This window comes from Thermobia domestica, chromosome 5 (assembly GCF_964235325.1).
Source record: "Thermobia domestica chromosome 5, izTheDome1.hap1.1, whole genome shotgun sequence".
NCBI lineage: Eukaryota > Metazoa > Arthropoda > Insecta > Zygentoma > Lepismatidae > Thermobia > Thermobia domestica.
In genome coordinates this window covers 45244760-45260859 of record NC_137458.1, presented here as the reverse complement: position 1 = coordinate 45260859, position 16100 = coordinate 45244760, and the positions used below count along the sequence as shown (strand labels likewise).

General features: G+C 35.7%; 1 protein-coding gene across 1 annotated transcript in view; it reads right to left on the bottom strand.

The window, feature by feature from the left end:
* Positions 1 to 2431: 2431 nt before the first annotated feature.
* The window catches only part of LOC145685908 (uncharacterized), a 36504-nt gene continuing 22835 nt past the window's right edge, over positions 2432 to 16100 (bottom strand). The window contains exons 3-4 of the mRNA XM_081758664.1: positions 10795 to 11283; positions 2432 to 7340 (exon numbers count right to left, since the gene is read on the bottom strand). Of these exons, the coding sequence (XP_081614790.1) occupies positions 6599 to 7340; positions 10795 to 11283 (1231 nt within the window). The 3' untranslated portion in view covers positions 2432 to 6598. The remainder of the gene's footprint in view (positions 7341 to 10794; positions 11284 to 16100) is intronic.

Genomic DNA, 16100 nt, shown 5'->3' with positions numbered 1-16100 from the left:
AATGATCTCTATTGATGGTTTTACCTGGACGGAGCATATGATTTTGTGACTATATTTTTAGAGCCACCACTGGTCAGAGATGAACTTGAGCTTGAGTTCTTAGAGAAAGAAGTGAAGGATAGCCAGTAAGCGTTACGAAAATAGTTCATTGTTGTTAAGTAATCGAATTCTTTACTGCACAGCTGGTACCTTTGTCATTCATGCCTTCTTTAAATGTTTGTTTCACCAAAAACGAAATCATGCTCTAGTATATCAATCGAATGCAAGTTGCAAGCAGTTGCAAAGGCTTGTATAGCATGTGACAACATTACACTTCATTAGCAGAAGCGGATATCCGGAAAATAGCAACAAGTAGATCAAAAGTATTGAGTTTAATGGGCTTAACACAACGGTTATATTTTCACTGCAGTCATTCAGTCCAATATTCCTCTTTTATTTTATGCGTATGGATGTTATATCAATATTAATATCAGGTTGTCTAAAAAGTATTGAACCTTTACAGGTCAAAATTCAGACTATACTTGCACCATTTTGGCAGTGTTCTTCTGTATTTTTACAACAACATTAATTACGTTGCTAGAAAATTTCTGTGGCTTCTAATCACACACACAAAAACAAAAGTGACACATGATTTTCACACGTCTGCTTAGAAATTAACATCGTTCAGTGAATTCTGTAGAGACAGAAACAAATGATAATCTCACGTTGCTAGGTACGGATAACACGGTGGAAACACTAAAATCTCCCAGCCAAGTTCTCTCGATTTCTGACGGGTTGTAAAAGATGTAGATGTGGTCTGGTATTGTCATCGTGGTATACGATATTTTTTCTGTTGGCCAGCTCCGACCGTTTCTTTTGACTTGCTAAGTGGACTGACGCTGATTGTCGATGTCGACAGTAACCGGTCCGAGTCTATCTTTCTATCCAACGGCAGTAGCTCATGATGTATGATGCACGACCTTATCTGCTGCGACTCGTATACCTTGAGATTTGATACACTAACGCCATCTCGTGCGCAAAAGGCCCAGTACTTTTTAGATTATGGTATCAGATGTGCAAATGGAATTGTTTAAAAAAAAAAGAAAGAAACAAGATTTTGTCCCTTTTGGCCATTTAGTCGCCAACTACAACAATAATGTGAGAAATGTTATTTTATTACCTTTTTAAATACAATTCGTTGAAACTTTTGTACGTTTTATGTAACTTGGTGCTCAAAAAGCGGGTGGTAACGTATTATTATACTAAATATAATAGTACGTTTGTCCAGAATTGTGGCCTACTCAATATTTTCTTATATGCAAGCGCCAAAAGACAAGACGAGGCAGTTTTCGTGAGACGAGAGGAGATATATCTTCTAACGCTCCACTTGAGACGAGGCCACTTTCACGAACATACTTCCGAGACAAGATGATCTCAACTCTTTACTCGTAGGTAACCCTAATGTATTGCTCACTAAAACGTACGGTAATATGCTGTAACTTCTTTCATGGTTCCTGAGACAGATTCATTTTGAGATAAATACCAATTAACGTTCCTCACATTTTTGTCGGGTAAATCATCCCTTTTCTAAACTATGTTTCTTTCGAGTTCCATAAAATATTCAGAAAGATTTGTGAAAGTAGTATTGATATCAGTTGTTCAACAAGTCTGTATGTAACAACTTGATCAGTATGATCACTATTTGAGGTGTTGAATAGCAAAGTGGCGTAACTCAGTTTTGAGACATTGTGAGTTGTTGAGACTTTTATTAGAATCAATATAGAAAAAAGCGGACAAAATCGTTTCTTTTTGTTGCCATCTTTTGGCCTATGGTTTGATCCGGTGCAACGACATTGCGCAAATTTCTCTAAGGATTAGATCGTTGATAATCTTCGTAAATTATAACTTAGGCCTATTAACGAGGAGCAAAAAGTGCTGAAATTGCGCAAATTTCCATCGCGACGTTGCCAACAACAGAATTCGGAAAATTGTGTGAAATTTTGCACCGAAATAAAATGTATAAACGACATTCCTTTGTGAGATATAATTGTGTTGTATTCTAATGTTTACAAAGCAAAATATATACTTACACGTTTACAGTTTGTATCTTTGAAATTTAAATCCTACAGCTTGTATCCTATAAAAATGTCATACGTGCCTTCTCATGGTTTATATGTTAATTCCTAAACTCAGCTATTTCCCCATGAAAAAACTCAATCCTTTTGATGCAAATGCAAATAAAAGAATCATTTATAAAAAGGTGAACGGACAGTTACTAAGATACGTGGTAGACACACCTGAAATATGTAAACAAATGCTTGTTTCTGATTGGCTAAAACTGTAAAATGTAAAAAAAAAAATCCTTATATCTGATTGGTTGAACGGTTGTCCACTATTTTTGAAAGGAACTTATAGAAATATTTATATATTTTTTTATTTTATATACCTTTATTTTCCTTACAATTTTTTAATAACTATTTGCTTCCAATAACTATTTTCTTACAGTTTCAATCTTAAAGGCAATCTTACAGTTAAGACATGATACAAAAAATTATTGACTGCGACATGTTCCTCCGTCACCGTCTTTAACGACGCCCGTGCACACATATAATAAAGATAACTGAAAATTCTATTGTTATCCATTACTTATTTACCCCCTAAAAAAACTTGCGTTTTAGTGATTGTTTTTATTTGTCGAATTGTTTAATGGTAATGATAGCAACGTTGCACAACATTTTTTGCGCAATTTAGAAATTTGGTTGCCTGCTCATTAAGGCATTATCTTTGTCAACAGATAAGAGAGTGAAAGTTTGCTCAATTTCAGTGCACCCGCCTGGTCTTTTAACTCTGAGATACGCAAGATTTCAAGTTCACGGAAATGACTTGATCTCTCTCTCTTTCTCTCTCTCTCTCTCTCTCTCTGTCTCTGTCTCTGTCTCTCTCTCTCTCTCCCTTTTTGTTTTTTAAACGAGTTACGCTACTTGGCCATCCAACTCCTCATTTGTCGATTGATTGAGAGATAGATTCTGCCTTATACTCTTTTGTAACATCGACGTTACCTACTACTTACGTGAACTTCAACTCACACCAGTAAAATTTGACGACTCAACAAACCATTAGTCATGTAAGATAACTGCACACAAACTACGCTCGTTTGCACTACATGAACCTTGATTTTCAATACACTAGTTTACCTTTAACAGAGATGAATTATGTAATCAAACTAGAGAGCCATTGTCACCAAAGAACATTTATTAAAATGTCCATTTGAAACATATATTCTGTTACTATAACAAGTTTATACCTATGTATAGACTCTAGCATTTAATTACATATTAATCTTTAGTTTACTTTTCCCAACAATAATTATAACGAATGCTTATTCCATTTTTAATACATAATGTAAGACCTAGAAAGAAGGGATGTGATTAGAAAAGGGCTACTACCACTTTTAAAGCTTATTAAAAATATGTTGCTACAATACCTTTATGATTACACATGTAATTATAATTACAATTATATAATCGATTATTGTTATAATGACTTTATGATAATGTTTGTTATTACAGTGAGCTTATGGTAACAATTCTTGATACAACAATCTTATGATAATCGTTGTTTTTACAATGATTTTATGACAAATATGATTCTTACAATGATCTTATGGCAATAATGATCATTACAATAAGACAGCGTGTCCGTCGTGTAACTCGTATTTCTTTTTCGTTTCATGTCACTGTTTTAAAATTACCAGAAAGAGAAAATCAACAAATTTATGCGCGCTAACTGGCGGTGCAGTAGTAAATTGTTTCTAAAATGGCGTTCCCAGGTTATGTGGTGGCATACAGAAAGAAAGTCCGTAATTCAAGAGCAATGTAACTTTCGCGCTATGTACTATAAGGACCCTCCGACGTTCATAATATAAAGCAATGGCATGATCAGTTCCTGGTAATTGGCATTATTGTTAAAGAACATGGTTGTGCAAATGAACGCATTCAGGAAGAGGTGTAGAAAATGTGCAAAAATTTTCAAATGAATTCCACAGAATAGGTAAGTAATGAGAGTATTAGGGAATGAAAAAGGTAGACAGTTTACAAAACTCTTCATCGTCGCCTGCATTTGCACACATAGAAGGAACAAATTGTGCAGGAAATCAAGCCCGATGACCGACCTCGGCGCCAAACATTTGCGATAGCTATGCTGAATCACGCATAGTACCTTTCACTTATCTGGGAAAGTAAGTCGCCATAATGTACGAATTTGGGGTTTAGGATAAAAAAAAAAGTGTAGATGCAATACTTCACAAGTTAATGTTTGGTGTGATCTTACCTAAGATAAAGTTGTGGATCCCTTTTTCTTTAAGGAAAATACTATTACTGGTAACTCTTACGTGAATATGTTGGAGAACTTTGGAGCAGTAGCGTAATTTCAGATTTTGCCGGAGATCGTACACTAATACACAATTTATTAAAACCATGTGTTTCTAAAACTCAGGGTGCTCCCCCTTGAGTTTGAGAAACACATGGTTTTAATAAATTGTGTACTATTGTCATCTGGCCCTCCCGAAATAACGCATCCGCTTGAAGTACAAACTAGCACACATACTGTCAACAATAATCTTTCAGCACGATGGTGCCCCACCACATTGAAGCCTTCAGGTCCAACATTCATTTTATGTCATTCTCCACTTGTTGGGTTGGTCGCGGTGGACCAATTTCTTGGCTTCCGTGTTTCTTCGAAATTATTCTATTAGATTTTGTAGACCTATATCAGAGACAAAGTGTGTCTATACAAGTTGAGAACATACTGAACTTAAACATCGTATAAAGACAGTCATGAAGAAACTTTTGAAAGAGAGGGCCAAAGAAAATATAAAAAGGGTTAGACGGGCCAATATAATTCATTAAAAGCAAAAAGCAATTCTTGTAATACTAAGTTCTAGTAATGGTTGAAGTTTCTTATAACCTGGTTCAAACAAAGATGTATTGATTCTCAGGAACGAATTTAAATGCTCATCTGTCAGTCTGTTTATTATACAACTCTTTTGAAGTAGCCCTATTCTTCTTCTTCATTTTCCAGGTTAGGAATAATATCACCAGCCGGATAGAACCTTACTGGGGGGCCGCATCTGGCCCTAGTGCCGTAGTTTACCCATCAGTGGCATAAGAGATATCATAAATTATGTCACATTAAACATACTGCACAACACCTGGAGCGAAATTGACTACATGCTAGACATTCTTCGTGTCTAACAAGCGCACATATGCAAAGGTACTGAAGTAAAGTTTCGTTACAGTAAAACTTCTTGAGTTACGTTATTATTTTCATGTATGGTAATTATGGAATGTAACTTTTCTTTTCTCCTACATTTGTTTTCAATGTCGGAGTTTCACGATGGACACTCTCTATTTTGATCAATTTCCAAACAGGCTAAAACTGTGGGCACATGTGGCTGAACTTAGGGTTAATTAAGAACAATATTAACCCATTTAAACCCCCCAGGTCGAAAACGACCCACTTATGTATTTTGTTATTGCTAAAGCTTATATATTTGCTCCTCAGGTCGTTTTCGACCCAATATCATAATTAGCGAATGGGAGATCAGCAAAAAGAAATGACACTAAATTCACCAAGAATAGGTCGAAAACTATCTATTTTCCAAAATAAATCAAAATACCAAAAAAAAAAAAAAAAAAAAAAAACGATAAGGGCATACATAAGTTAAAAAGACATAAGCTCAACTCACGCTCAAACTGGATAAAATCAAAGAAATTTAACGGTGGAATTCAAAATTTAGAAATGAGCTAAGCTCAAACCGAAAAAAATAAGTGAAGTTCACAATTTCAAAAAGAAAGGAAAAAGAAAGAAAAGAAAAAAGAAAAAAAAAGAAAAGAAAAATCCAAGTTCAACCCATGTTCATCTTTCTAGTGAGTTATGCTCCCATTAACCTCGTAGTACCTACCGGTGCTTGAATTTCACATGAATATTAAAATGCTTCAGAATTTATTTTAAATATTTGACTAACATTAATGAACCCACTTCATTTCTTTCCCTTCTAGATTAGATATCAAGAAACGCTTAAAAATATGTTTAATCATCTTAAATAAAAAAGAAGTCTAATTAGGATGTTTCACATGTCTAAACTTAAGGGATTCTGAAACATCTTAACATAGTAATTGCAACCATCGTCTCCTTTTCTTCTTACCTCTTTTCGTCCCTTAATTATTTTAAACGAAATTCCAAATACGTAATTTCGTGTATCAACCCTTAAGACATTAAGAGATAAGGGTATCATCTTATAGTTATTGCTACCTCCAATTTCCCCTCTTTCAAGTCTAATTCCCCCCCAAAAAAAAATCCTTCCTTAGTGGTAACCAGAAGAAATGTGTCTGTAAACTTATAATACAACTTGCACTCATGAAAAATATATCTAGAAGCTTATCAATAAGAAATAGTGCATGGAATCTTATACGTTAACTTAATGAGAAATGTGTCTGAAATTTCGAATATATACAGTATCTACATGTGACAAAATAATCTTGAATTTGATAGAATAGCGTGTACTCCTCAAAAATTACATTTGCTATTTCACCATTGCTTATAATTACGATTATGATACTTAACCACTTTCCGGAAACACAATACGTCGACTAGAATCTAAAAATGGATTATTTAATGCTCGTACATTCTGAACCCTTTCGTCTCTTAAATCTCTCTCTGGTCTTTCAGTAGGAAACCTCCAAGGTTTGTACTGTGTATTCCGGAAAGATTGTAAATCGTCCAGTTGTCTACCGGACTGTACGAAAGGACTTCTTGTTGATGTATATAATGCATTGGTCGCCCTAATATTTGAAGGAAACGTATCTTTACTTCTGAAAATTTGAGCACGTACAGTTCCTCCACTATTCCTAAATGACAAATCATTGTTGCTACCTAAAAGTCTTGCTTCCGTAATACTTCCGGCAGAAGTTGCTCTTACTCCTGATGATAAAGCGGAAAGTCCACGATCATTGTTGAAACTTCTTCCAGTTGTGTTCGATGTAGTGAAGCGAGCTTCGGTCAAGAAAGGACTGTTTCTTGCACCGTTCTGAATTAGAGAATTATCTCGGATAGCTCCATTCCTTATGTCTTCATTCCTAATAGCTTCAGTAAAGCGCCCAGTGCCTTCTGGTCCTAATACAGCGTTGAAGACCCCTCCTTGATGATTGTTTAGGTAATCCACGAGTTGGTCCTCGTCTCTAGGGCAGTATGGGTACGCAGACAGACAGTGTTCTGGGTCACTGAAGGATAATCCAAGAATAGCTGCTCTCATGTATGGATATAGGTAGTTTCGGTTGTATCTGTTCAGGAGTTTCATCATGCTGAAAGATATGTAAAAATACGAATAAGTAGGATAATTACTAGTTAGTCGGAAAACAGTCAATATAAACACAGACAACAATAAGAACAAGTGATTGGAGGAAGCAAAAAAAAGTTTTAATACATAACTTATAGTAGGGCTATTCGTCGACTAGTACTACTAAGTTATGAATAGGTCAAGTTTAATGTACTTCCGCCGATAATGTACTTCATTTGTTTCCGATAGGTCCTAAAGAAATGTGTTGGATGTATGAAACTTACAGTCATGGATGGCGATTAGAGAGGCAAGAGAGGGCAGTTGTCCCCTAATATTTTTGAAGTGACCCCTTAATGTATATAGTTTCGTTTGGAAATGTAAAGTTTGTTTGTATTAGTGGTTCATAGTGTTTGTCGAAAAAAAAAATTAAATGTTTATGTTACTTTTTGGTATGCAACTCTGAAACCCGTCAGACTGTGAGCTAAGGCTATTCGTGTCTCTATCACAAAATTTTCGACAAACTAAAAAATAAATAAATAAATAAATTATATTCAGGCTCGTATCTTAAAACAAAATAAGTAATGTCTAAGGTAATTTAACTTAATAAACAGATTTATAACTCAGAATCTTATCTACATATGAAATCATAACACATGAGTTACCTCTATTAAAAGTTTATTTAGAAAAAGTTGATAATTCTATGAAATATCTTTCTTCAAAAGTGCATGAGATATACCTGTTGGGTATTCTCTTCTCCAATTCCTTAATTTTTCTCTATTTTAGTAAACTTTATTAAGCTAAGGTTTCTCTAATTATGTGCCTGCGACAGACAGAAGGGTTAGCCCTCACTAAAAGCGTCCTCTGTCAACCTTAACTTATAAAGGGCATTGACTCACTACATCAAAAGCCCTGGCCTACGACCCTATTTTGTGTACTCCCTTAAATAGGAGATGCACTAGAAGGATATCTATCTAAATACTTATTATAGGGATAGATAGGTAAGGAGAATGAGTTCGCCTTATAGTAGCGAAAGATCCTTAAATAGATCTGGCAGGTAAAGGTTAGATAAGAACCATACTCCCTGAATTAGGAGATGTGATTCAAAAAAAAATCTAAAAACTCTATCAGTAGCCTCTTACGAGTCCACTTCGAGGGATCGAATCCAGGAATCTGTGTTCAGAGTATTCATAAAAACCTATAGTGTCCTGCAAGAGAAACAAATTACCTTATAACCGACCAAAACCTATACAGCTTCAGTTTTGAACACGTACTCAAAATTCTAGTATCAGGGGATTGTTAATCTAAATGCCATATCCACCTAAATATGGAATGTAGCATTTCGAGGATCAAATCCTGTCCCTATTCTACAGGGCCTAATTCCCTAGAGAAAATCTGTTTCTTGAATTAGTATAAGAATTATTTTTCTATATCCCTTCTTCTCACAGGACCTCATTTTAGTCCAAGAAAATGAAACCCTACTAGAAGGTAGAACCTAATATAGCTCATGCATTCTGCTCTATTTAAGACTCGGAGAACTTAACGAGTTTAAGCAAGACCTCCGTAATACTCCCCCTTCTTTACTTGAAATCGTAATATTCTCTTACGGGGAGAAAAGCTCCCACTCGGCTAACCGAGCCGAGTAAGTTCTATAGACTACATTTTGAAGACTGTTCGAAGTCTCCCCCAAGACTGACGGTCAACTGACCTCTTCCCTGTAAAAATCTTCCGTATATATAGGAAAGCTCTCATATCATAAGCTATGTAGAAAAAACGAGTAGTAGGGAGGAGGGTTCTCCCACCAACAAGAAGCTTTCTCTGAATGCTTTCAAACTGACTGTTATTCCCTGAAACAGAGCTGCTATCTAACTATTCTTTTAACTAGAGGTATTTTATTTTTGTAATAGCTGAAAATAGAAATAGTATAAATATACATAGTAAATACAACAATTACATTTACATACAATTAATAATAATAACAATTAATCACCCAATAGCCAGATCTGGATTTCTTAACCTAATTATAATAATTACTTAAAATATATAAATCAATACCAATATACAGATATAAAACAATATTTAAATTTAAAGCATTATTTAAACATAAAAACCAGCAAGTGATCCAAAAGTGTCACTTGCAATAGAAAAAAAAAAAAAAATGTGCCATATAGTATTTGTCGTTGCGTGAGTACGTATTGGTTATTTGTCTTCCCGTCAAGTTAAGAAAGCTATAGGAATTACGTTAATTGGAATTAAAAACAACTAATATTGCAATTGCAAATGTCGTAGCCAGTGGCGTATTTACGATTTTGTTTCGGAGGGGGGCTTTGCTAACTTTCGGAGGGCTCTGCCTGAAAATGTGAAAATTCTGCAAGATATTTCATATAATTTACTATAGTAAGTAACATTTCGGGGGACTTAAGTCCGGAAACCCCCTCTAAACACGCCACTGGTCGTAGCATATGCTTGTAGTATTTACTTTCATTTTCTAAGAGTAATAACATACATTCAATGGCATTTGAGTAATTAAAAATATAAGTTGTTCATAAACCCCAGTTTCAATACAACTTCTACAAAACAAGCCTCCTTATTCATTACTATGATTAATATTATCCTTTCTATTTATTTGTTTTGCAAATTTGTTATTAAATAATCTGATCACAATTTTTCTAGACATAATTTTACGATGTTCATGAGCAAGAAATCATCTCTCTTCTTACACTTTCGTTGTTTAAGAGTACAGTCACGAAAGAAAGTATTTTTCAGTTTATAAAATTCTTTTCTTAATAACTCAACAGAAATAAATTAACCTCTTTCAGTATCGATTTTGGCAAGTTATCAAATTATAACTATCCTATGAATAACAACAAAACGATTCAAATTAATTCATTTGTTCCCGAATTATTTGGCAAAAGGAAATTTGTCAACTGTCAAATACTTTCTTTTCCGTGTATACAAAGGGTTAGTACCTACTTGCATTGCTCTTGTCAATTTACTTAATAAAATATGAAATACGATATACAGTATTTTAACTGAAAAATATAGTATCCTATTAGTTATAGAACCTTTTGCCAAACAAAGTGTTAGAAACAACCAGGAAAACTAATTTTGATATCCAAATATTCAGATCATGTCTTGCCCCCCACTTTTAACGTCCAATCGCCGCCACTGCTTACAGTGATTACATTTTGTGCTGAATGTAGAGTTTATGGTGAAAGGAAGAATTGTAATTTTTATCTTAAATTTCCGAGTAAATGAATCAAAGATAAGAAAGATATAGAAATAGATATGCATGAAAATAAATTACATATCATATTCTAAACTGCTCTATATTTTGTGCACATAGCAGCAGTATTAGTCATATTGTTCGGAATCGAAAATGTAACTTTTGAGATCTTGCACTTTCGTTGATGCCAGACGTGAGAAGATAATTTGATTCAACTATTGCACAGTAAATAAGTATCTTATCATTCAATACTTACGTGAGTATAGTGTGCCTATTAAAAGGTAAGTAACCTAAATATCCTCTACCACTTTGACCAGGTGAACCTCCAGCCATCATCTCACAGACAAATCTTGGGAAGCATTGTCTTGTGTCGTATCTGGAAATGGAGTAAAAGAATTCTCCTATGGGAGTCAACGAAAGAGGTCCATCCGGAAAGAATCCACCAAAACCTCCTGGCCGAAAGAGGCCTCCAAAGAGTCCTGGACGCTGTCCAAATCCTGGCCGATTATATGTAGGCCTCTGTGTGTATGTTGGTCGTTGGGTCGTTACTGGGAGAGGCCGCTGATTATATGGAGGACGTTGGTTCACGGGTAGAGGTCTCTGATTATATATATACGAGGGTCTCTCAGTGTATGCAGGTAAAGGATCGCTTGTGTAATGTTGTACAACGGCGGAGAGAGCTGGTGTAAGCAATGAGATCAGCCCATCCTGTCCATATTGCTCAATGAAACGATCAAATGTGTCTCTGTAAAAGAAAAACAAACAGACTCCCAATTAGTATATAAGGCTCATAGTTTTAACTATATAAAAACATAAATGCTAAACCTTCATGAATAAATGGTGGAAACAGACAATCAATCGGTAATTATCGGGAAATACTTACTTGAAACAAGAAACTGATGAAAAGTTGAACCTGAGTAATGAGAACACGAGTCCATTTTGCTACATGAAATCTACGTCTTTTTCATTTGGACGTATTAAAATTACAGTCGTGTAAGTTACTTTTCCAAAAGGAGAAAAACAGAAACCTGATCTAGATAAGTCAATCTATTAACATAAGACATAAATCAGAGCTTCATTGGATTGCCAAAAGATGGCAGTGGAAATTCTAGTGATAAAGGAAACGGGTATTGTATTATGTTGCCGAATTTATTACAGTACTTTTTCCGCGTTAATTCCTAGAAAACAACGAAAATATGATTTACATCAATGTAAATTTAACCCGTCCATTTATTGCCTTATTCGATGACGATGTTACGATGACGATTTCCAAACTTAATGAAGTGCTCCGTTTTTACCATTGTGAAGGTCGCTATGTGCTATCTGCTGCTATGGTTCCGATTTCAACTCCTTGTAAGAGTTTTATGTTCCCTAATAGCAGAGACAACTTGCAAACCGCTTGCTGTAAGCTTGAGTTGCAAACCGGCCAAGCTTGCATCCAGCTTGATTGGAAAACATGCAAGCATGCCGCAAGCTCGATTCCAGTAACAAAGTTACACTGGGACAACCTTGCACTCAGTGTTCCATTCAAGCTTGACGCAAGCGTTTTACGCTGCGGCAAGTCAATAGCCAATGAACACCCAGTGATGCTATGACACTTTGTGAAGAGTCTAAAGCATCGCTTGCAAGTACAACAAAAGGCAGATTGTACGTAAGCATGCGTTTCAGGTGCAAGCGTAGAAAGCCAAAAGCCAAGCACGCGCCAACTGGCCAAAAGCTTTCTTGCTACTAGGGTTTGCTTTGGTTAGGAACCTGGGAAATGGTTTAAATCCTGCTTTAAGCCATATATCTTTTTCCATATAGCCTCAGCACTGAAAAGGAACGATAAAAGTTCCAATAAATACTAGACGTAACAAATTGATCATCCGTTGTCTGAAGTAACAATTGGTGGTGATCAAACTATGCCGAGATAAACAATATTTCAAAGATACAAGCTGTCTTTGTAAGGCACTTCCCCAGTATTACATGACTATAAAGGTTAAATTTTGGTATTATATATATATATATATATATATATATATATATATATATATATATATATATATATATATATATATTTCGATATTTTTGAAAATTGTAAAGAAAATGAAGTTATAGGCTTTTTTACTCTATATACGTTATAAAGATGTCCGTTGGAAGTCTAACATGGACGCCTTGGACGTCCATGTTTTGTTTATTGAATGGTTATGTACGTCTATTGCGTGTTTGTACCTAGTTTGACGCCAATAAAATTGAGTTGATTTTAAGTTTGCATCTAGAAGATTGAAATTTTGCACAAACATTCAGTCCACCGAGTAGTATTTATCAGATCTCTGCATTCAAACAGGGGGGTCCAGAGCAGTGACGACGCCAGAGGGGGGGGGGCAAGGGGGGCGAGCGCCCCCCTGGTGGTTACTCCTGCCCCCCTGACTGCCATCCAGACTGCCCCCCCAGACTCCTACAATCATAAAACATTCTACATATAGTATTTTATATCAGTATCATAACCAACCTCATTGTCAAATTGTAGTCTACTTTCCATGCATTTACTATGTAGCAGATTAGTCCTCAAACCTTCTTTGAGCGTCTGGGTATGCACGATTATTTCTGTTTTCTAATTTAGCGCCTTTTCCGGTAAATTTTAGTTACAGTTCTTTCTTATGAATTTTAATTACTGTGCCTAGCAAACAATAGTAGAGTTGGTCGACTAGTTGTCTTCTCATTGGATCAACTTCGATTAGAAACAAAAGAAAGGTAAAACCAATTACGTAACTTGTTTGTATTTATACAGTTTTGAAGTTTTCAGTTTCATATTTTGTTTTATTTAAAGGTTTTATACTTCTATTTGCTAAAACATTATTCTCGGCTTTCAATATTCGGAGGATGGGCTTATAACAGATTAATTTGCGACTACCAGGGCTTAATTTTTTGAAGGAAAAAAAAAGTTGTGTTTTCCCTTCCTGCAAATGATAATAATAATAAATGTATGGAATTAAATCGATTATTTATTTAGCTCCCAAAAAACGTATTGTCAGAGTTTTGATCTGTAGTTAATAATTGTTATGTACTAGTGCTCCCTTACTTATTTTGTTTCAAAGTACTGACATATTGACTAGAAATGTACATGGAGCTACTGAAAAATTTGTAGCCCAACCCAAGAGTGCACGTCGAATGGTGAAGTTTTACTTCTTCTACACTTCCCCGGAGAGTCAATATACTACCTTGTACAATGCTCCAGTTTTGAAGAAGTTAATAAAATCTGGAGACTTCCTCGCACCACTGTTCGTAACACTACTCTTATCAGATCTAAAGTTCAATCAGATCTAAGTTTGGGAAATAAATACAGGCAATAGTTAGACGGAGCTAAATCTGGGGAATAAGGATGATGATCTAGACATTGAAATCCTAGATTATGCAATGCTAATTGTGTTCGCAGGGGTTCGATGGACAGGTGTATCCTCTTAAAGGAACACAATTCCTTTCTTTTCATTTTCCGCGGTGTTGAACTTTGAACTTTTCTTTCAGTTTTGTGAGTAATGTAGAGGTTCTGAATTAAATATCTGACCGTTGCGGAGGTAGTCTATGAGTATGACTAGAGATACGCACGAGACGAGTCGAGACAGGATTTTCCTGACAAAATTCGAGTCGAGACATGGCTCTTCCAATAGAGAAATATACATTTTTCGAGTCGAGACATCACTTTTACAGCACATTTTTGAGACGAAACAGCCATAAATCTTGTCTCGTGCGCATCCCTAAGTACGACGCCATACTTATCCCAGAAGAATGTTGCAAACAGTTTTTCAACCTACTTCTGTGTCTTGAACTTCTTGGGGCGAGGGAGAAATGAGTGCTACTACTCCATTGACTGTTGTTTCTTTTTAGGATCATAGTGGTACAACCCTATTTCGTTCATGGGTACTATTCGTGAGCGAAATGATCAGCAATACATTCAAATTGGAAGAAGACTTCTCTTAATGCCGGGTCACCCTTTTATTCTCCTGACATATTTTTTGGGAACCCATTGTGTCAAGACTTGCGCATACCCAAACCATTCTGAATTATACTAACGACGCGTTCCAAAGAAATGCCCACAATCTCTGACACAAATTTTACTGAGACGGTAAAAACTGGAGAAGGGGGTTGCAGCCAGACCTCAGACTATAATAAGTATATCGTGCGTTTACTATACTTTTTAAAAAGTGTATCAATAATAGCTTAAATTCTTTTTGTCAGTCAAACACTGGGGTGGCGTAGGAACCCCGGCCCCAGATTATATCTACCACTGGCTGAAATGCTGCAATTTTCAAGAATAATGTCACAAATTGCATCCATGACTTCGGGAATAGTCACTGGATGTAAAGTCATCCTGGATGTAAAGCAAATTTGTTGAGAAACCGCCACGTTTGAACTAAGCCATTACTTCTTCACCACTGCATATAATGGAAGAGAGTCCCGTAGTGGTTTTCTTATTAATTTAGTTTGGTGACTATCCTTGGTGGAACAAAAATGTTCTAATAGTTGTGATCTGGATGTTCGTGAAATTCGCTGTTTGGGCACACATAAACACTTCAGAGGCCTGAGAAAGCCATAAGAATTTCATTATTAATATGAAAATTTGTTGAAAACATGTTTTTCCAAACTACAGTTTCATCTTTCTATCTAGTACCTACACTCCTTCTGGGTTGGATTACGAGATTTTCAGCAGCCCCTTGTAAATTTATATATATTTATATATATATACATAGCATACAGTGCTAGACGAATTTGTTACTTGTAGCAAACGCGAAAGTAATTCATTTTAGGTTTCAAAAGATGCATTGAAAAAGATTTCATGTGCAGACGTTACTTATTTGTTAGTTACAAATTTTACTTGAAATAAGTTTATCATATAGGCCTAGTATAAAAACAACAACGAAATGCACAATGTAAAGTAAGTCAAACATAATAAATGTCATTTTTGGCGTGGAAAATAGTCGCCCCCCCCGAAAATGTATCTGCCCCTCCTTTGCCCCCCTAGTAACTTACAGCTGGCGTCGTCACTGGTCCAGAGGGGCAAAAAGTTGAAAAAAGGAATATTTTAACCAAAAAATCCCTTTCTTCGGGATTTTCCCGCCGTGAATACATGATGGAGACATGTGAATGGTACCATCTGAAAGGCAGTTCTATTCTGAAGAAAATGATTGGCGGATTATAATCCTGGGGTAAATAGGGATGTCTCAGGATTTTTTTTTTTTTTTACCTGAGATCAGGGTCTTTTGCGGTAATCTGGTGCATTGTGGGGATTCTTGATAAAATTTCTCCCGCCCTTACTATTCAAGACAGAAGCTTGAAATTTGGCACACACATTCAGTCTACCGAGTAGTACTTATCGGATTTTTTTGAGATTTATACGTTCACACAGGGCCGTTCCAAAGTGTGAAAAAATTTCCCGAAATTTTTCCTTTGACCTCACTTTTTCCCTCTCCTGGTATATGGTATGGGCTTATAGGTGGTACTATTTGAAAGCCTGCTCTATTCTGAAGAGAATGAGGCATGAACCATGATCCTAGGATAAATAGTGACGATGCAGTAGCTGCTTGA